Source organism: Coloeus monedula (assembly GCF_965178545.1).
Source record: "Coloeus monedula genome assembly, chromosome: 30".
NCBI classification, from domain to species: Eukaryota; Metazoa; Chordata; class Aves; order Passeriformes; family Corvidae; genus Coloeus; species Coloeus monedula.
Window position 1 is genome coordinate 3,978,984 of NC_138810.1, and position 21,404 is coordinate 4,000,387.

The 21,404-nt window shown below is 63.6% G+C and overlaps 1 protein-coding gene across 1 annotated transcript; it reads right to left on the reverse strand.

The window, feature by feature from the left end:
* Positions 1-20,751, reverse strand: COL2A1 (collagen type II alpha 1 chain; the record flags this gene model as incomplete). The annotated part of the gene is made up of 54 exons (XM_082299069.1): positions 1-147; positions 485-727; positions 1,463-1,650; positions 1,909-2,197; positions 2,617-2,724; positions 3,097-3,150; positions 3,360-3,467; positions 3,574-3,627; positions 3,968-4,075; positions 4,215-4,268; positions 4,448-4,555; positions 5,464-5,571; positions 5,652-5,813; positions 6,288-6,341; positions 6,433-6,486; positions 6,605-6,712; positions 6,802-6,855; positions 6,970-7,023; positions 7,128-7,181; positions 7,372-7,425; positions 7,514-7,621; positions 7,708-7,806; positions 7,980-8,024; positions 8,116-8,169; positions 8,298-8,351; positions 8,643-8,696; positions 8,845-8,898; positions 8,988-9,086; positions 9,171-9,224; positions 9,781-9,879; positions 9,986-10,039; positions 10,266-10,373; positions 10,959-11,012; positions 11,461-11,559; positions 12,086-12,130; positions 12,259-12,357; positions 12,436-12,489; positions 12,608-12,652; positions 12,759-12,812; positions 12,913-12,957; positions 13,134-13,187; positions 13,276-13,329; positions 13,422-13,475; positions 13,590-13,643; positions 13,734-13,787; positions 13,871-13,915; positions 14,180-14,257; positions 14,646-14,747; positions 14,947-15,000; positions 15,124-15,156; positions 15,276-15,308; positions 15,587-15,603; positions 16,422-16,625; positions 20,307-20,751. 54 exons carry the CDS (start codon positions 20,749-20,751, stop codon positions 1-3), a joined length of 4,821 nt encoding a protein of 1,606 aa, XP_082155195.1.
* Positions 20,752-21,404: the final 653 nt, after the last annotated feature.

The window sequence follows — 21,404 nt, forward strand, 5'->3', positions numbered from 1 at the left end:
TTACAAGAAGCAGACGGGGCCGAGGTCGACCCCAAACTCCTGCTCGGGTCCCCCAATGTCCATAGGTGCAATGTCCACGATGGGCAGGCGCGAGGTCTTCTGCGAGCGGTACTCGATGACTGTCTTGCCCCACTTCCCGGTGTGTTTCTGAGGGAAAAACGGGCAAAAACGGTGTTATTTAACTTTCTAAAACCTTCTAAATCTCAATTTGAACCCCAATTTATTGTCAAGCACAGAGGGGCCCCACTTCCCGGTGTGTTTCTGACGGGAAAAACATCGGAAAATGGGGTTTGGAGTCACGATCCCTGGCATGCCATCGCCAGCTGGGGGGTGTTTAAGCAAAGCCTGGAGTGGTAGCACTTGGTGACAAGGTGGCATCGGCTCACAAACTGCCCTTGCTGACCTCAGAGGTCTCTTCCAACCTCGTTAATCCCACGATTTAAGGATTCTGCCCCAATTTCCTCCCTCCTGCCCCGGCACGCACCGTGCAGCCGTCCTCCAGCACGCTGTAGGTGAACCTGCTGTTGCCCTCGGCGCGGATCTCAACGTCGTTGGAGCCCTGGATGAGCAGGGCCTTCCTCAGGCTGCCCGACTCCTCGTCCAGGTAGGCCACGCTGTTGCGGCAGTGGTAGGTGACGTTCTGGGAGCCCTCGGTGGACAGCAGCCTCAGGAAGGTCATCTGGATGTTGGCCGTGTTGGGCGCCAGGTCCTCGGCACCGTAGCTGAACTGCAAGGGGGAAGGGAGGCTTTCAGCCAGCTTTTTTTTGGGGAATTTTGGGGGGATTCCCAGAGTTTGCTTTCCCAGAGGGGTGTAGGTGTCACGGCCTGATGCCAAGATTTCCATAAAAGCCTATAAATCAACCAGTTCTGATCCGACGGCCACCAATTCCACCCCAAGGACGGACATCAACTCCAAGATTTCCATATAATCCTCAAGATCACCCACTATCTGAGAGAACCACCAAAAATTTCACCCCAAAGAAGGACGTAACTCCAAACTTTACATAAAATCCTCAAGATCACCCAATAGCTGATCCAACCACCACCAATTCCACCCCAAGGAAGGACATCAACCCCAAACTTCCAATATAAACTTCTAAATCAACCAGTTCTGATCCAACAACCATGAATTTGACCCTAAGGAAGGTCATAACTCCAAGTTTTCCCATAAAATTCTCTGGACCAACCAGTTCTGGTACAAAACCCATCAAGCCCACCCCAAAGAAGGACATCAACTCCAAACTTTCTATAAAATCTCTAAATCAGCCAATATGTGATCCAAAACCCATCAATTCCACCCCAAGGATGGACATCAACTCCAAGATTTCCTTAAAATCCTCAAATCACCCAGTATCTGATAGAACAGCCAAAAATTTCACCCCAAAGAAGGACATAACTCCAACTTTTCCATAAAACTCCACCGCCAGCCCTCTCCCTGACCCCATCTCGGCTGGACACCCACGTGGAAGCCACCATTGATGGTGTCGGCGAACCAGACGTGCTTCTTCTCCTTGGCCTTGCTGCTCCACCAGTTCTTCCTGGGGATGCTGCCGGGGCTGGGGTACACGCACGTCTCCCCCGTGGCCATGTTGCAGAAGACCTTGATGGCGTCCAGGGTGCAGCCCTGGTTGGGGTCGATCCAGTAATCGCCTGCGGCCGGAGGGCACCGAGTGAGTGACCGCCAGGTGGTGGGGGTCAGTGAGAAGGTCAGCACCGTCCTGGGTGTCCACTTGGGTGGTGGAGGGGAGGAGGAGGAAGGGGTGGAGGCGGGGATAGAGGTAGGGATGGACACGGACGGCCAAAGGGGTGGACACAAGGATGGAGGAGGGATGGAGACAGGGGTGGACAGAGGGACGGAGGCAGGGATTGGCCGCAGGGATGGACACAGGGCCGGAGCCTCTCTCTCACCACTCTTCCAGTCGGGGTGGCAGAGTTTGATGTCGCGGCAGGTCCTGGCTGGGTTCTTGCGGGAGCCCTCGGGGCTGCGGATGCTCTCGATCTGGTTGTTGAGGGCCTTGAGGGTGGCGTCCACCTCAGCGTCGTGCGGCCGCAGCCCTGGCGCCGCCTCGTCCGCCCGCATGTAGCGCCCGGGGTCGGGGCCCTTCTCGGGCTGCCCCAGCCCCGCGAACGCCGACATGTCGATGCCAGTGCCGGGGGGCCCGGGGGGGCCGGGCGGGCCGGGGTTCCCGGGGGGGCCCTGCGGGAGGGAGGGGGTGAGGTCATGGCAGGGAGGGCTGGGGGTTGGATCCCTTTGTCCAGCTGGATCCCCCTGCCCAGCTGGATCCCCCTGCCCCTAATCCTGACCATAACCCGCTGCCCTGCTGGATCCCTTTGTTCTCTGGATCCCCCTATCCTACTGGATCCCTCTGCCCCGCTGGATCCCCTGCCCCTAATTCTAACCCTAATCCCCTCTCCTCGTGGATCCCCCTGCTCTTCTGGATCCCTTCATCCTTCTGGATCCTTCTCCTCTGCTGGATCCCTTCGTTCTGCTGGATCCCCCTCCCCTCATCCTAACCCTGACCCCTTGGCCACCTGGATCTGCCTCCTCTGCTGGATCACCCTGCCCTACCGGATCCCTGCCCCGCTGGATCCGCTCCCGCGCGGTTCCCCACTCACCGCTGGGCCGGGCTCGCCGCTCCTCCCGCGGGGCCCGGGGGGGCCGATGGGCCCGGGCATCCCATTGGAGCCATCCTTGCCCGAGGGGCCCACAGGGCCGGGGGGACCCTGAAAAACACCAAAAGGGGCTCGGGGTGTGTCAGGGACGGAGCTGCCTCCCCTGGGCGTGGCACCGAGCCAGGGGGTGCCGCCTTTTCCGCTTTTCCCCAAAATTCCAGGATTTACCCTGCACCCGGGGGGGCTTAGAGGTGCCCCTTTTTCTGCTTTTCCCTCCTTTTCTGTTTTCCCCCCAAAATTCCAGGATTTACCCTGGGCCCAAGCGGGGCTCAGAGGTGGCTCCTTTTATGTTTTCCCCCACTTTTTTCTGTTTTTCCCCCAAAATCCCAGGATTTACCCTGGGCCCAAGCGGGGCTCAGAGGTGGCTCCTTTTATGTTTTCCCCCACTTTTTTCTGTTTTTCCCCCAAAATCCCAGGACTTACCCTGGGCCCGGAGGGACCCGCAGGCCCGGCAGCGCCTTGGTCTCCAGAAGGACCCTGGGAAGGACGGGAAGGTGGAAGGTTTTGGATCCCATGGGAGATGTGGGATTTGGGGTGTGGGAATGTAGGATTTGGGATGTGAGATTCAGGATTTGGGGTGCTGGGATGTGAGATGTGGGGTTTGGGGTGTAGAATGGGGGATTTGGGGTGTGGAATGGGGGATTTGGGATCCATGGGAGGCTGTGATCCCAAATCCTGGGACTTACGGGGGGCCCGGGCAGCCCCTGGAGCCCGGTGAAGCCCCGGTGCCCCTTCAGGCCACGCTCACCGGCCTCGCCCGCCTCGCCTTTATCACCGCGCGGGCCCTGGGGACCCTGCAAGGGGGACACAGCGGCTCAGGAGCAGGGCCGATCCCAAACTGGGACCCCAAACCGGCATCCCAAGTGGGAATTCCGGGCGGGATGTGCGGGAATCACTCACCGGCATCCCCCGAGCGCCAGCGGGGCCGGAGGGACCCATGGGACCCTGAGCACCCTGTGGGAGAAAGGAGCAGAGTTCTCTCTGGGATTCCCAGGCACTGCAGATATTCCCAGATTTAATTCCTGGGATTCCCGGCTCATTCACAGTTTTATCTCCTGGGATTCCCAGGCACTGCAGATATTCCAATTTCCAACTCCTGGAGCTCCCAGTTCATTCCAAGTTTTATCTCCTGGAGCTCCCAGGCAGATCCCAAACCAGGATCCCGGGAATCCTCGGGAATCCTCAGGAGCTGTTCCCGGTGCCATTCCCGGATGATCTCGAACGGCTCCATGCCCTGGATTCGGGATGATTCCCGATAATTCCCTCTCCCCCGATCCCGTCATGTCCCGCTCACCGTCTCTCCTCTGTCTCCCTGTTTTCCAGTGGGTCCCACGGGGCCGGGAGCTCCTGGAGCGCCGGGAGCGCCGGGAGCACCCACGGGGCCGGTCTCGCCACGATCGCCCTGGGAACAGGGAATGGGATCAGGAATCCCGGGAATCCCGGCTCTGGGATTGGGGAACACACGGATAACGGGAGAGATCCGGGACCAGGGTCAGGAATCCCGGGAATTCGGGCTCTTGAGAAATCGGGGATGAGCTCACCTTCACTCCGGCCGCCCCATCCCTGCCCGGGGGTCCGTCAGAGCCGGGACTTCCCTGGGAAAAGGGGAGAAATTCAGCTTTTGCCTTTGGGATGGGGGAAAACTGTTTTTTCCAAGCAAAATCCCACGGCAAAAACGCGCCGGCAATTTCCGGGAGCACCCTTAGGGCTGTCCCCGCCCCAGGATCAGCCAGGGATCCATCCTGGATATTCCAGACATTCCCGATTTTCCTACCTCCCGTCCGGGCTCTCCGGCCGGCCCGGTCAGCCCGGGGGGTCCCACAGGGCCGGGGGGTCCGCGGTCTCCAGCAGATCCAGGCGCTCCCTGTTTTCCAGGCTCTCCCTAAAAATAACCGGGAAAACCCCCGCGGGAATGAGTCCGGGATGAGAGATCACTGCTCAAGGGGCTGGGAAATATCGGATTTGGACTTTTATTCCGCTTTTCCGTGCATCCCTCAGGGATTTCTGAGCCCTGGAACGGGATCATGGAATCGCGGGACTTTTTGGGAGGGACTTTCGAGCTCATCCAGCCCCGTTTATCCCACACCTGCCGCTCTCCCGGGTGGCTCCAAGCCCCGTCCAGGGACAATTCCAGGGGTGAGAATGACGATCCTTAAGGTCCCTTCCCACCCCAAACCATTCCACGATGATCTGGGGAGGTCTCGTAATTCCCAATTCCTGCCGCTCCACATCCCTGAGCCCTCATCCTCCTCTCCCAGCCCCGCCGATCCCTTTTTCCAGGCTGGAGCAGCACAAAAACTGCGGCTCCGGCTCACAGCTCTCGGAATTTCCGTGCAGGAATTAAATCCTCCCGAATCCCTGCACATCCCTGGCTGTCCCAGGGATGCGGAACAGAGCCGGGATTTGGCCAAACCCTTCCTTTGGACTGAGGGTGGAAGAGCAGCAGGAAATCGGGAGAAAGGCAGGGAATTCAAACCTTCATCGGCCACAAACTTTCCCCAGAGCTCGGGGGGCACAAATTCCCGGTGGGACAGAGGTGGGAATGGCGGCAAATTCTTATGGAAAAGGTGTCACGCTGCTCTGGGCGCGGCCGGGTCAGTGGGGAAAAGCCTTGGGAGATTTTGGGACATTTTTTGGGCATGGAAAGAGCTGCGATCCCAGAAACGCCGGGATGGGGATGAGCAGCTTCCACCACTCCGCACCCTCCCGAAATCCTTCCGCGCCACGAAATTGCCTCTGATGAGCTCCCATTTCTTCCTGGACTGTGGGGTTTTTTGGGGTTCCGCTCACCGAGGGCCCGGGCAGCCCCGGGAATCCACGCTCGCCACGCTGCCCCGGCAGCCCCACGATGCCGCGCTGTCCTGCCAGCCCTTGGGGACCGGGGGGGCCGTCCGGACCCTGCGAGGACACAGAGAGGGGTCAGCGCCACTCGGGGGGGTGGCAGAGGGTCCGGGAGGGTGTCCCCAAATCCCAAATACCGCGGGGCCGTCCTCGCCGGGCTCGCCCTTCTCGCCGGGGGGGCCAGCGGGGCCCTGCAGCCCCGGGTCCCCCGCCCGGCCCGGGGGTCCTGCGTCGCCCCGTGCGCCCTTGGGGCCCTCCTTGCCCGCGGAGCCGGGGGGGCCAGGGGGGCCGGGGTTACCCTGGGGGGAGAGATCAGGGTTAGAGCGAACACAGGAGAGGTTTCCATGTTCCTGATCCATCCCTGAGACATTCCTGATCCCAGTCCTGATCCATCCCTGAGACATTCCTGATCCCAGTCCTGGCGCTGCCCAGGGGTTGGAGAGCGCTGGGAACGTCCCTTTGGAAGGTGGGTGGCACCCGGGGGTGGCTTTGGTTCGGGGACATGGTGGGGAGTGGCGGCTGCCCAGCCCCAGAGCTGGGGGTCGGCGATCCCGGCTGATCCCAACTGTCCCGAGTGATCCCAGAGCTTCCTGAGGGATCCTGGCTGCCCCCAGATGATCCCAACTGTCCCCAAATGAGCTGTTCCCAAACGATCCCAGTTTCCCCCCAGTGATCCCAACTGTCCTGAGTGATCCCAGATCTTCCCAAGCGATCTTGGCTGCTTCGAGTGATCCCAGCTTCCCCTCAGTGATCCCAGTTTCCCCCACACTCACATTAGGGCCAGGGGGTCCAACGCGTCCGGCAGCTCCGGGGAATCCGGTGGCTCCCTGGGGATGGAGGCGAGAGCGGCTCAGATCCCGCCCATCCCCCATCCCCTAATTCCCACCCCCATCCCCTCCCCCATCCCCCCACACTCACCGGGGGTCCCTGAGCGCCCCGGGCTCCTTTGGGGCCAGTGACACCAGTGGGACCCTGGGAAGAAGCAGAAAAAGGATGAGGACAGTCAGGATGCGGCGATTCCTGGAACTCCTGGGATGAGGGACCCCCGGAAGGGCTCAGCCCCAATTTGAGGGGTCCCAGCTGGACCCACCTGCGGGCCTGGAGCCCCGGAGGGACCCTGGGGCCCGGGGGCGCCAGCGTCGCCCTTCTGGCCGGGCTCCCCCTGCTCGCCCTTGGCTCCGGGTTGTCCATCAGCACCCTGGGAAAGGGTCAGCAGTCAGCAGCTGGAGCCAGACTGAGGTCACAGGGATGGACCGGGGACACGGACAGAGCGGGGACAGAACTCACCGGGGGTCCGGCGAATCCAGCGGGGCCAGGGGCCCCGGGCTCTCCACGCTCTCCCTGTGGGGGTAATGGGGGGAAAATTGAGGGAATGGGGCAAATGTTGCACTGTCAGCACCGGAGTGGGGACAGGTGGCACCGGCAGCACCGGGGGGGGAGACAGGTGGCACTTACAGGGGCACCGCGGGCACCCGCGGCTCCAGATGGGCCGGGGGGGCCGGACTCGCCCTGGAAAAGAAGGAGGGATAGTTGTGGGGTCAGGGCGGGATCTGCCCCAGGGATCTGGTGGGGTCTATCCAGGCGGGAGCAGCGTGGGGCTACCCCGGTCTCACCTTCTCGCCGTTGGGGCCAGCAGGGCCGGGGGGGCCGATGGGACCGGTCAGACCCTGTGGGGACAGGGGGGATGGTGATGCCACCGGGAAGGGCCCTGGGTGGCCACCATGAGGATGAGGCCACTAAGAGTGTTCCTCACTGGCCACCATGAACATCCCTGACTGGCCACCATGAGTGTCCCAGGCTGGCCACCATGAGTGTCCCTGCCCGGCCCCCTCCTCCCTCTGTCCCCGTCTCACTCACGCGAGCTCCGTCCTTTCCGGGGGCTCCCTCAGGTCCCTTCTCTCCGACGTCTCCCTGCGGGGCACAACAGGGCCAGCGTGAGCCCAGCTGAGCCCTGGTGGCCCTGGTGACACCTTGTGACCCCCATGTCACCTTCACTCACCCTGTCCCCCTTGGGACCGGCGATTCCGGCTGCTCCTCTCTCCCCGGGCATCCCCTGCAGCCCTGGGGGTCCCTGGGCGCCGTTGGGGCCGGCGGGGCCAGTGGCGCCCTAAAGCAGCAAAGGGACATTATTGGGGTGCCACCCCCACCGTGCTGGCACTGAGCCCCCTGGCGCTGCCCCATCGGTTCACCCACCTTGGGTCCGTCGGTGCCGGGGGTGCCGGGGAGGCCGCGGGGCCCCTGCAGGCCCTGGGCGCCGGGAGAGCCGCGCTCACCGGGGAAGCCGCGCTCGCCCTGGGGACAGCGGGGACAGCTCAGGAGGGGACACCGGGATGGGTGGCACCGGGGGGTGGGATGGGGACAGAACCAGCATGGAGCTGGTGGCCCTGGGTGGGGACAACCATGCCCTGGGACCCCCCTGCACCCCTCACAGGTGACACTGTGGGACCCCTGCAGCCCTCACTTACCCTGGGACCCACGAGCCCGGGGGCTCCAGCTTCTCCAGGAACACCCTGTGGGAAGGGGACAAACGGGTTTGGGGTCAGGCCTGGGAGATTTGGGGGTCCCGACCCCACCTGGAGGGGGAAAGGGGGGGGGTCTCACCTGATCTCCAGGTTTGCCGCTCTCGCCGGGGGGACCTGGTGGCCCTGGCAGCCCCTGGGAGGGGACAGGAGCCACGTGAAGGCAGTGACAGTGAGACTCCGGGGTTGGGGTGGCACCACCCCCACCCCAAACCCCAAATAATCCTGAATCCCAAACCCCAAATACCAAATCCCAGTGCTCACCTGGAAGCCAGAGGGGCCGGGGGCTCCTTGCTCTCCCCTCTCCCCTGCGGGGCCCTGTGGGATGGATGCTGCTCAAGGACCCCAAAAACCTTTTCAGGCTTCTCCCACCCCAAAGTTTTGGGGACTCCAAAATCCACAAGAGACAGAGCTCAAGGACCACCAAACCTTTGGGATTTCAGGCTTCCCACCTTCCCCCTACCCCCAGGATTTTGGGGATCCCAAAAGCCCCAGGACCATGTGGGCCGGGGATTTGTGGGTTTTGGGATCCCCCAGCAGATCTGGGGGGTGTTTAGCCCAAATTTGGGATTTTTAGCCCCAATCCCGCGCTTGCCCTGTTTCACTCACAGCAGGTCCTGGGGGTCCAGCAGCTCCAGTCTCTCCGTCCTTGCCAGGAAGTCCCTACAGAGAAGGGAAACCCTGCTGAGCCCCAAATCCCATAAATCCCATTTCCCCCCTTCCCACACCTCAGTTTCCCCCTCGGGGGCTTTTAGGGTGGAGCAGCACCAAAATGGGACTTTTTGGGGTTTGTGGGGACAGAAAACCTCACCCTCAGCCCCGGCGCTCCAGGAAGTCCTTTTTCCCCGGCTTTTCCAGGCTCACCCTAAAAAAGGATGGAGGATTTGGGGTTCCAGGCGCCGGGGAGAATTCCAGGGTTTTTTTTTTTAGGGGTAAAAAAGGGCCCATACTCACGTTGGCACCTTTGGGACCGGGGAACCCCATAACGCCAGGCTGGCCCCGAGCCCCCTGCGGGCCGGGGGGTCCGGGGCGCCCATCCTCACCGGGGGCACCCTGTGGGGACAACAGGGTCAGGACCCCACCCCAAACCCCAAAAAACCTCAAACAACCCCAAACCCCTTATGGGGTGTCACTCACCGTGGGGCCGACTTTGCCTTGGGGTCCGGCATCCCCAGGGCGGCCAGTGAGACCCTGTGGGGACAAAAAGGGTTTGGGGACATCCCTTGGTGTGGGGGGCCTGACCCCATGGCCATGGGGTGACCCCAAAGGGCAGCTGTGCTCTGCACAAGGAGTGGGGAATCCCAGAGGGGATTTTTGGAAACTCCAAATACACCTTGGGAATCCCAAGGAGCGTTGGAATTAGCAGAGAGCGTCTTAAATAACCGCAAATGGTCTTAATTAATGCCAAAGAGCACCAGAAGAAACCCCAAAAAAGGTCTTGATGCCAAAGGGTGTCTTGGTTACCCCCAAAAGGACCTTAGTGACCCAAAAGTACCTTATCGACCCCAAAATCACCTTTACCAACCTCAAAATCACCTTAAACCAACCCCAAAATCGCTTTATTGACCTGAAAAACACCCTAACCAACCCCAAAACCCCCTCACCGACCCCAAAACCCCCTCATTGACCCCAAAGTCACATTTAGCCCCCCCAAAACCACCTTACCAACCTCAAGCCCCCTCACCCACCCTCCAGACCCCACAGGTGCCACCCCGTCCCTGTTTGTGGGGTCACTGCTGTCCCTCACCCTGGCTCCGGGCAGGCCGGGCTCTCCGGGGCGTCCGGGGTCGCCGGTGGCTCCTTTGGGGCCGGCCAGGCCAGCGGGGCCACGCTCACCTGGGGCCCCCTGCGGGATGGGGGGATTTGGGGTCAGTCTGGGGGGATTTGGGGGCATTTGGGGTGGATTCGGGGTTGTCACCCCCGGGACACCCCTGGTGTCCCCAAAGTCCCACCTTGGGGCCGGCCAGCCCGTCCTGCCCGGGGAAGCCGCGGTTGCCGGGAGCACCCTGTGGGGGAAGATGAGGATTTGTGGGGTCAAGGGAGTTGTTTTGGGATCTGCGGAATATTTTTGGGATCCGGGGTTGGTTTTTGGGGTCTGGGAAGGTTTTTTGGGGTTGCCAGGAGTGCCCTGAGGAGGAAGAGGAGGGTTTTGGTGTCAGGGGAGTTTTTTTGGGATTGGGGTCAGTTTTTGGGGATCGGGGTCCATGTTTTGGGATCAGGACGACCACAGACCCTCTCTCCAGGTGGCCCCAAAGGTCCGGCAGCTCCGGGCTCTCCGCGGGCTCCTCTCTTCCCTTCCTCCCCGGCCGGTCCAGGGGCACCTTGGGGTCCTGCGGGGCCCTGAGGACAAGGAGGAAAACGGGTCACGAGGAGCCTTCGTCCCCTCCCCAACCCCTCCGGGGACAAATCCCATAAACCCGAGTCCCCCTCCTGTCCCCCCTCATGTCCCTGCTGGCGCCGGGCTCGGCGGGGCCCCATTGAGGGTGGTTAATGAGGCGAGGGGAAAATGTCCCCAAGGCGGAGGGATGTCCCCAAGGGGGGACACTCGAACACTGCGGCCATTGTCCTGTCACCCCCCCGCCACTGTCCCCCCGCGGGGAGGGGGACGCTGCCCCTCGAGGGGCCTCGTTAGGGGAATGAGCTCATTAGGGCCGAGGCGGTGACGGTGGGGACAGAGGGGCTGAGGATGGACACGGGGCTGAGGATGGACACTGGGATGGGGAGTGAGGGGTCAGGGATGGACACTCGAGTGGGCAATGAGGGGCTGGACCTCCGGGTGGGCAGCGAGGGGTCAGGGATGGACCTCGGGTGGGGGCTGGACCCTTGGATGAGCAGTGATGGGGCTGGGACTGGACACTCGGGTGGTCAGTGAGGGGTCAGGGCTGGACCCTGGCCGGGGGCTCTGGGTGCCCCCCCCACACTCACCGTCTCTCCCTTGGGTCCCTGCTCGCCTTTGAAGCCCGCGATGCCGGGTTCGCCCTGGGGAGGGGGACAACAAAGTCACAGCGTCCCTAGGGCTGTCCCCACCCCACCCCTGGCCTGGCCTGGCCTCCAGGTCCTCGTCCCCATTCCCATCCCATCCATGTCCCCACTCCTGATCCCATTCCTGTCCCCATTCCCACGCCTTCCCCCCGCCCCCCCCCCCCCCCCAGTGTCCCCTCAGGGGTCAGGGCCGGGTGCCCGGGGAGTGACCCGGGAGTGACCCTGGAGTGACCCGGGTGTGACTTTGGGGAGCGGACACCCAAAAGGGGAAGGTGTTAAGGGGGCGTGGCCTGGGGCAGAAGGGGCGTGCTCATCCCCTGGCTGGGGTGTGGTCAATGGGCGTGGCGTGGGCGGTGCCCGGGGCGCGGTCACTGGGCGTGGTCAGTGTCCGGGGTGCGGTCAGCGGGCGTGCTCGGGTCCCCGAGGGCCATCGGGGGTCTCTCACCGTCTGTCCCTTAGGGCCCAGCGGGCCGGTGGCTCCCTGAGGTCCGGGCGGGCCGCGGGGGCCGGGGAATCCTGGAGCGCCAGCGATGCCCGGGGCGCCCTGCGGACACCGGGGGACATCAGGGACCCAGAACCGTCCCCATGCTCCCCTCAGTGTCCCCAGTGTCCCCCCCTCCGCCAGCAGCTCCTGTCCCCCAGCAGCTCAAATCCCACCTTGTCCCTGCAGCCCCAGTGTCCCCCAGCGTCCCACTGGTGTCTCCGCACATTTCCATGTCACCCAGTGTCCCCACTGTCCCCTTGGTGTCCCCCAGCGTCCCCCCAATATGCCCCCTCATCTCCGTGTCCCCCAGTGTCCCTCAGCACTCTCAGTGTCCCCCAATACTCCCCAGTGTCCCCCATCCCCCATCCCTCAGTGCCCCCCCAGGGGACTCAAATGTCTCCAAATCCCAGCGCAGCTGCTCCTCACCCTGGGCCAGTCCCCTCCCAGTCCCAGGGACTCGCTGGGACACCCCATCCCTGTCTCTGTCCCTGTCCCCATCCCCGTCCTCATCCCCGTCCCCATTCCCATCCCTGTTCCCAGCCCCATTCCCACGCCTGTCCCCATCCCTGTCCCCGTCCCTGCTCACCGCCGATCCCTTCGCTCCGGGGATGCCATCGGTACCTGGGTTCCCCTACGAGCAGACCCCGCTGAGCTCCGTGCCTCAGTTTCCCCGGATCCGGCCCCGTCCCCGCCTCTCCCAGCTCAGGGGACAACACGGCGGGGACAGAGCCACCAGGGCGAGGGGACACAGGGACTTACGGGGGCGCCGGCGGGGCCGGGCGAGCCGGGGGTCCCGGATTCTCCGCGGGGCCCCTGGGCACCCTCGGGTCCCCGCGCTCCTGTGGGACCTGCTTCACCCTAGGGGGAGGCGACAAAGAGGGTCAGGGTGACACCGCGACCCTCTTGTCCCCACCGGGATCGTCCCTCTCCCCTCACCTTGGAGCCAGGGGCACCGGGGAAGCCGGGGGCTCCTGCTGGGCCGACGGGACCCTGGGGGCGAGAGGAGCGTGAGGGTCCCCCCGGGCTCGGGGGTGTCCTGGGGGACCCCGCTGTCTCCTCGTGGGGGTGACGCAAGGTCTGGGGATGTGCCAACCCCCCCTGGACTTACGGGGGGTCCGGCTGGGCCAGGGAGGCCGTCGTTGCCACGAGCGCCCTGCAGGGAGAGGGTGACAGCGGTCACAGGGGGTCCCCACGGGGGGGAACAGGTCCCCCCTGCCACCCCCAGGTGCCACCAGGGCCGCGGGTGACACCGCACTTACCGCAGCGCCCGAGGGGCCGGGGCGTCCTCGCTCTCCAGGCAGCCCTCGGGGACCCTGCGGGGACAGAGGGTGACAGGTGAGGCCCGGGGGTGCTGCCCCTTCCCGAGCACTCCCCGGGCGTGCCTCAGTTTCCCTCTCCCAGCGCCGGACTCACCATGGGGCCGGGGGAGCCGTTCTCACCCGGGGAGCCGGACTCGCCCTGCGGGGAGGAGCAGCGGTGAGCGCGGCACGGGGACGGTCCCCTGGTGTCACTGGGACGGTCACCAGAGCCAGGGGACGGTCACTGGGTGTCACAGGGATGCTCACCGGGCCATGGGGACGGTCACCAGAGCCGGGGAATTGTCCCCAGCCCCAGGAACTGTCACCCCTTCTCACCTTGGCTCCAGGCGCTCCCGCCTCTCCTTTGGCACCGTCCAGGCCCGGGTAGCCCTGGGGACAGGGACACAGCAGGGGTGGGACAGTGACAGAGCCACTCCGGGGGTGACACGGGGGACACAGGGAGGGGACACGCACTCACCCGGTGGCCTTTGACTCCAGGCAGGCCGGGGGTCCCGGGGAAGCCACGAGCGCCCTGCGGGCAGGAGAGGGGCGAGTTGGGCACAGGGAGAGGACAGCGAGGGGACAGCGGTGGCTTTGTCGCAGGGCCACCGGTGCCACGCTCACCTGGGGGCCGGGGGGGCCGCGCTCGCCGGATTTCCCGGGTTTGCCGGTCTCACCCTGCGGGAAAATGGGATTTGTGAGGGTTGGGGACACAAAAATGTCACTTTTTGTCCCTTCTCAGCTCAGCTTCGGCAGCTGCCACCACAGCTGAATGTCACAAATGTCACTCACGTCGTCACCGGGTTTTCCAGGAGGTCCTGGAGGTCCCCGGGGACCCATCGGACCCTAAAGGGGACAGAGAGGTGGCGATGAGTGGCGCTGAGGGGTGGCAGTGCCCTGATTTGAGGGGTTTTGGGGACATTTGGGGACACTCACAGCAGCGCCAGGCTCGCCGGGTTCGCCGGGGTTGCCTTGGAATCCTTGGGGACCCTGTGGGGACAAGGTGACATCAGTGGGGGTGGCACCAGCCAGCCTGGACGCCCCAAAATTTGGGGGGGGTGGGCAATACTCACAGGGGAGCCGGAGGGCCCGGGGGGGCCGCGGGGTCCCATGGGGCCCTGGGAGGACACAGCGATGTCACACGGGGGGGACACCCCCAAAGCCACCAAAATTGGGGAGACCCCCCCAAAACTGGGGATCCTGGAGTGGGGTCCCGAATGGGATCAGTCTGCACAGGGGTGGGGAGGGGTTTGGAGGGGGATTTGGGGGCAATTGAGGGGAATTTGGGGAGGTTTTGTGGGGATTTGGGGGGGATTGAGGGGGTCTGGGGGGATTTTGAGGGGAGTTGGGGGAAATTGAGGGGGATTTTGGGGGGATGTTACCATGGGTCCCTGCATGACGCCCATCTGAGCCCCTCCGGCCTTCTCGTCGAAGCCCCCGGCCATCTGAGCCGCAAAGTTCTGCCACGGAAAGGGGGCTCAGCACCCCAGACACCCCCAAAAAACCCCTGAATTCCCCTCAAAGAAACCCAATTACCATCAAAACCTCCGCAACTGCGCTCAAAACCCACCCGAATTCCCTCAAAACCACACCAAATTCCCTCAAGTCCCCCAAATCCCCCTCAAAACTCTTCAAAATCCCCCCAATACGCCTCAAATCATCCCAAAACCCCCCTCAGAACCTCCCTAGGTCTCCTCAATCCCCCCCAAATCATCTCAAAACCTCCCAAAACCCCCTCAAGTTTCCCCAAATTTCCATGAAACACCCTCAAATTCCCCTCAACCCCCCCCAATTCCCCCCCCCCAATCCCATCTACCCCCCAACCTAACCCCTCCCACAAATACTCACCCCCCCCAGGCCAGGAGGTCCCGGGGGTCCGGGGGGGCCGGGGGGGCCGGGATTTCCTGGAGTTCCGGGTTCCCCATCCCTGCCCCGGGGACCGGGGGCACCCTGGGGTGGGGGGCACAAAAAAAAAGGGATTTTTGGGTATTTTGGGTGGGACAAAAGAAGGGATTTTTTTGGATTTTGGGGAGGTCACAGGGAGTTTTGAGGTGTTCCCAGCGGATTTTTAGGGATTTTTGGGGGGTCGCAGAGGATTTTTGGGGGTTTCACAGAGGATTTTTAGGGATTTGGGGGGAGTCCCTCTCACCTTCTCCCCCTTCTCGCCGCGGTCTCCTCGCTGTCCCTGCTCACCTGCGGGGCCCTGCAGGGGGAGGGGAGGAGCAGGATGGGAGGGGGGGTCAGGAATCCCCTCCCCCCCCCCCCCGCCCCAGATCCCCCCTCCCCCAAAAATTCCAGAAATTTCCCGGCCCGGAGCCACTCCCACCTGCGGGCCCGGGGGTCCTCGGGGTCCTACGACCTGTGGGGACACAAAGCGGGGACGACATCAGGGCTGGGAGGGTCCCAGCCCCTTTTTGGGATGTCTCAACCCCGCCCCCCCCCGGCCCAGCCCTTTTTTGGGGTGTCCCCCCCACTCACATCTTTGATGTCACCGGGTTCACCTTTTTGTCCCTGCGGGGCAAAGCAAAGGGTGAGACCCCAAAACCGCCCCAAAATTCCTTTCTCTGACCCCTCCCCCCCCCAAGGCCCCAAAACTGTCCCAAAATTCCTTTCTCTGACCCCCCCTCCCCCCCAAGGCCCCAAAACCACCCCAAAATTCCTCTTGCTGACTCCCCCAGGAATGAACCCAGAGACGCCAAAACCGCCCCAAAATTCTCCCCGAAACCCCGCAAAGCCCCAAAATCACCCACCCCAAAATTCAGGACAAACCCCCCCCAAAATTTGCTCACCTTGGGGCCGGGCTGCCCTGCAGGGTACCCCAAAGAAATGAAAAACAAAGAGAAATTAATGAGGGGAGGAGACACGAATTTGGGGCAGGGGCGACACAAGGTGGCTCCATCCTGGGGGGCTGTGGGGCCAAACTGGGGGGCACCGGGGGCTCCCCCAAAGCGGGGCCAGCAGCGAGGGGGCTTTTTTGGGGTGGTTTGGAGGCTTTTGGGGGGTGCTCAACCCTTTAATCTCCCCCTGGCTGGGGCAGGGAAGGGTTTAAAAAAGGCAACTTTCGGGGTTTTGGAGGAAGTGGGGTAGGGGTTTTCCTTCATTCTGGGGTGAAATCCCACAATTTCAGGGGATTTCCACCAAACCCCTTTGCCGGGGGTGTAAATCCCCTCCTGCCTCTCCCCCATTTTTTCTGTCTAAAATCCCCAAACCCTCCATATTCTCAACCAGGGCTAAAAACCTCAATGATTTTTTTCCCCGGGGGCCGATTTTTTCAGTTTTTTGGGGGGTGAAGTTTCCTTTTCCACGTGTTGCCGCATGGATGCTGCCATCCATGTCTAGGTAATTAATTAAGGAATTAAGGGGAAATAAATAAATTACAACTACCGGGCTGCCCCCGGGGCCGATTTCCCCCCATTTTTTCTATCTAAAAAACCTCAAAACCTTCAAATTTTCAACCCCACCTTCTCCAGGGGGTAAAAACTGATTTTTTTCCCCCTGGGGACGATTTTCCCCCAGTTTTTTTGGGTGAAGTTGCCTTTTCCCTGGGTTGCCGCATGGATGCCGCCATCCATGGCCGCGTAATTTATTTATTAATTAACTAATTAGGGGGAATAAATAAATTACAACCGCTGGGCTGCTCGCTGGGGCAAATGGGGCAGCACTCTCCGAAGGGGATCTCGGGGCTGGGGCAGTCCCGCAGCTCCTCGCAGGTGATTTCGTCGCACAGAACTGTCCCCGTGTCGCACACGCAGATCCGGCACGGCTCCGGCTTCCACACGTCCTTGTCGCTGTAGCGATGCCCGTCCTGCAGGCAGCTGCCAGCCTCGGCTGCGGGGACAGCGCGGGGACAGCGCGGGGACAGCGCGGGGTAAGGGGGGTGGCAGTGCCAGCCCCGTCCTGCGGGCAGCTGCCAGCCTCGGCTGCGGGGACAGCGCGGGGACAGCCAGGAGGGGGGTGGTGGCAGTGCCAGCCCTGCCTGAGCACGGGGAGCAGGAGGAAGGGGACGCCAGTGGGGCCCCAAGCCTCGGTGAGTGGGACAGCGCGGGCACAGCGCGGGCACAGCGCGGGCACAGCCAGGAGGGAGGTGGTGGCAGTGCCAGCCCCGTCCTGCAGGCAGCTGCCAGCCTCGGCTGCGGGGACAGCGCGGGGACAGCGCGGGGACAGCGCGGGGACAGCCAGCAGGGGGGTGGTGGCAGTGCCAGCCCCGCTCTGAGCCCCCGAGGAGGCCCCGAAGCAGCGAAGGGGACGCAGCCTCGAGCAGCAGCCACCCCCCCCGCCCCTTCCCCGGGTCCCCCCGGGTGTCCCCGAGGTCCCCGCGGCTCTGGTGGCACACGGGCCGTGGCACCGGTGTCCCCACAGGTTCGGGGACAAGGGGGGTTGATGTCCCCAGGCTGAACTCACAGGTGGCCCAGAGGTACCCGGGTACTCCTGGGGGGTCGCCAGGAGGTGCCTTGGTGTTCCCAGGCTGCACACCGGGGTCCCCAGGTGTCCCCAGGGTCTGTGGAATGTCCCCCAGGTGTCCCCGGGTATCCAAAGGGTCCCCGGAGTGCCCCTCAGGGTCCCTGGGATGTGTCCCAGTGTCCCCGGAGGTGCCCCAGGGTCCCCAGGTGTCCCCTGGGACCCCAGGTTGTACCTCAGTGTCCCACGGGATGTCCCCAGGACACAGCCTAGGGCTGACCCTCAGTGCACCCCCTGTCCCAGCCGGACCCTGTGACCCCAACCAGACCCTGCTGTCCCCAGGCTGTCCCCCCACTATCCCAGGGAGTCCCCCATGCCCCCAGCCTGTCCCCCACTGTCTTTGCCAATCCCCCTGCCCCAGCTCATCTCCTACACCCCTGGCTGTCCCTCTGTCCCCTCACTGTCACCTGCTGTCCTCATGTCCCACCTGTGCCCCCCCGGCCATCCCAGGCTGTCCCTGTCCCTCCCCACCGTCCCTAAACTCCATCCACGCCACACACCTGGATCCCAGACAGTCCCCCAGCGTTCCCACGGTGTCCTCACCTGCCTTGTGCCATCCTCCAGTGTCCCACTCTGTCTGTCCCTCCCTGCCCCACCTTGTCCTCCCACTGTCCCCCAGGCTGTCCCTCCCTGTTCCACTTCATTTCCCATTGTCCCCAACTCTCCTCGTGCTGTCCCCCCGTGTCCCTCCCTGTCCCCCACTGCCCCCCCGCGCCCACAGTCCCCTGGCACTTTCCCCGATGTCCCCACAGTGTCCCCCACTCTCCTCCCGCTGTCCCCTGGTGTCCCCACGCTCCGAGCTGTCCTCCCCTGCCACTCTGAAACTCTCCCCGTCCATCCCACACCGTCCTATGCTGTCCCACGATATCCCCATGGTGTCCCCCGCTGTCCCCCGTCCCCTTTCCGCTCCCTGTCCCCTCTGTCCCCATTGTTCCCCGGTGTCCCCGCGCTGTCCCCCTCTCCCCTCCTCCAGCTTTCCCTCAACGTGTCCCCCTCGCCCCCCCCGGCGCTGCCCCAAAACTTTCTCCTGTTCACCCCTTTCTGTCCCCGCTCCGTCCCCTCCCTGTCCCCATCCCCGGCCACTCACGGAGGTCCCGGTCCTGCGCGGCGGCGGCGGCGGCGAGGCAGAGGAGGAGGAGGAGCAGGAGGGGCGGCCGGGGGGCGGCCCCGGTGGCTGCGGGGACCCGGCCGGTGGCGACGGGCTCCGAGCGGCGGCCGCCTGGGGCCGGGCGGTGTCCGGGCATGGCGAGGCGGCTGCGCCCGATCCGCGCCCGGGGCCGGCAGTGCCCGCTCGGCCCCGCGGCCCCGTTTAAGTCCCGGCCCCGCCGCCCCCCGGGCGCTGTAACCCGAGCCGGGACGGCCCTCCCCGCGAGCCCCCCGAGCCCTCCCCCGGGCCCCCCGGACCCTCCCCCGGCCCCTCCGGACCCTCCCCCGGTGGCCCCGAGCCCTCCCCCGTCCACTCCGGACCCCCCCGCCCGGCCGCCACCGGGGCCAGCGCGGGCGGAGGGACCGGGCCGGGCCCCCGCGGGGACACCCCCGGTACGGTCCCGCAGCGGAGGGGGGGATGCAGGGTTTGGGGCATGCAGGGTTTGGGGGATGCAGGGTTTGGGGGATGCAGGGTTTGGGGCATGCAGGGTTTGGGGGATGCGAGGGGTGAGGCGGCGCAGCCCAGCCCATTCTAGCCCACCCCATTCTTCACCACATCCCACCCCATCCCACTCCATTTTTACCCCATCCCACCCATCCTACCCCATTTTTACCCCATCCTACCCCATTCCCATTCCCATTCCCATTCCCATTCCCATTCCCATTCCCATCCCATCCCATCCCATCCCATCCCATCCCATCCCCATCACCATCACCATCCCCACCCCGGCTCCTGGCAACATCGGAATACCCCCGACACCCCCCCTCCCCTCCCCCCGCGGTGTGAGACGCCCCAAATCCATGCTGGGGCGTCCTGGAAAAACTGGGATATCCCCGGGATGAGACACTTCCCCCCCCCCCAAATCCATCCCGGGGGTCACTCTGTCCTCCCCCCTGTGCTGTCCCCAAATCCCCGCCCCCCTCTGGGGCCCCCTGGGGCCCAGCCCGACCCCTCCCCCCTTTCGTTGTCCCCATTCCCGGCGGAATTCCCGGCAGGAATTGTGGGATCAGGGCGGGGGACACGGGGAGCATCCCCCCCGACCCCAAACCCAGCGCAGTCCCCTCCCCAAATTGCCCTGCCTGGATCGGGGCCCGGGACCACCCCCTCCCCAACCCTCCCCCCCCCAAATTCCCCCAAATGCCCTCAAAACTCCCCCGAATTTGTGGGAGTTTGGAGGGGTTTTGGGGAGGATTCGAGGGAATTTTGCGGGGGATTTGAAGGGGGATTTAAGGGGGTTTGGGGGGATTTGATGGCTTTTTTTGGGAGGGATCTGGGTGAGTTTTTGGGGGATTTAGGGGGTTTTGAGGGGAATTTGGGGGGATTTAAGGGTGATTTGAGGGAGTTTTTGGGGGCATTTTGGAGGCGATTTGGGGGGATTTTTTGGGGGGATTTTGAGGGGTTTGCGGGGAGTCTTGGGGGTGATTTGAGCGTGATTTGGGGGATTTCAGGGTTCCCACCCCCAGCAGGTGGAAGAGCGCTCGGCGTGGCCGGATCTAGCTGGGATCGGGGCCAGGCCTTGGCTACGGCTGCCGCTTTCCGATGGAACAGAAAATTTGGGAATAAATCAAACGGCCAAGCAGGCGCTGCCCGACCCTTCCCCAGTTTTTGGGGGGCTCCGCCGCTGTCCCCGGGGTGACAGAGCCGGGACGGGGACTGCTCAAATCCCCCTCAAATCCTCCACAAATCCCCCTAAAAACTCCTCTCAAATTCACCCCAAATCTCCAGCAAAGCCCCTCAATTCCCCTCAAAAACTCCCTCAAAGCCAAGGTGGGGACAACCGAGAGCTGGAGGGGACAGCGGGTGGGGACAGCCCGGCCACGGGGTGGGGACATCGCTCCCCGTTCTCCGCGGAGCGCGGACAGGCAGGTGGCACCGGTGCCACTGGTGCCAGTGATGGCAGATACTGGTGCCACTGGTGGCACCGGTGCCACTGGTGCCAGTGATGGCAGATACTGGTGCCACTGGTGGCATCGGTGCCAGTGATGACAGATACTGGTGCCACTGGTGCCAGTGATGGCAGATACTGGTGCCACTGGTGGCATCGGTGCCAGTGATGGCAGATACTGGTGCCACTGGTGGCACCGGTGCCACTGGTGCCAGTGATGGCAGATACTGGTGCCACTGGTGCCACTGGTGCCACTGGTGCCAGTGATGGCAGATACTGGTGCCACTGGTGCCACTGGTGCCAGTGATGACAGATACTGGTGCCACTGGTGCCACTGGTGCCACTGGTGGCAGTGATGGCAGATACTGGTGCCACTGGTGCCAGTGATGGCAGATACTGGTGCCACTGGTGGCACCGGTGCCACTGGTGCCAGTGATGGCAGATACTGGTGCCACTGGTGGCATCGGTGCCAGTGATGGCAGATACTGGTGCCACTGGTGGCACCGGTGCCACTGGTGCCAGTGATGGCAGATACTGGTGCCACTGGTGGCATCGGTGCCACTGGTGCCAGTGATGACAGATACTGGTGCCACTGGTGCCAGTGATGACAGATACTGGTGCCACTGGTGCCACTGGTGCCAGTGGCGATGACAGAGTTTAGGCCGGGCCCCCCCGGTTCTGTCCCTTGGCCCCGCTCCCTGATGGCCTCTCCAGAGCCCGGGGACAGGAGGGGACAGGGAGGGGGTGGCACGGCCGGGAGGTTGGGATTGAACAAACCCAGTTTGGGGTCAAATCATCCCAAAAGGGGCCGGTTCCATCCCGACCTGGGACGGGGACAGCGAAGGGACGCCGGGATGGGGGAGGGGGCGTGGTTTGGGATCGAACCGCCCCAGTGGGTGGGACCAGCCCTTCGGGGTCCCCGCGGCATCTTGGCTGTCCCGGCCCCATGGCTTTGGGACCAAATTTTCCCACCCCAAATCTCCCAGTTTAGGCTCAAAACTGCTCTGAAAGCAGAGAGGGAATTCAGTTTTTCTCATTTCCCCCATTTTCCCCCCATTCTCCCCCCCATTTTTGTCCTATTTTTATCCCATTGTCCCCATTTTTTCCTCATTTTTAT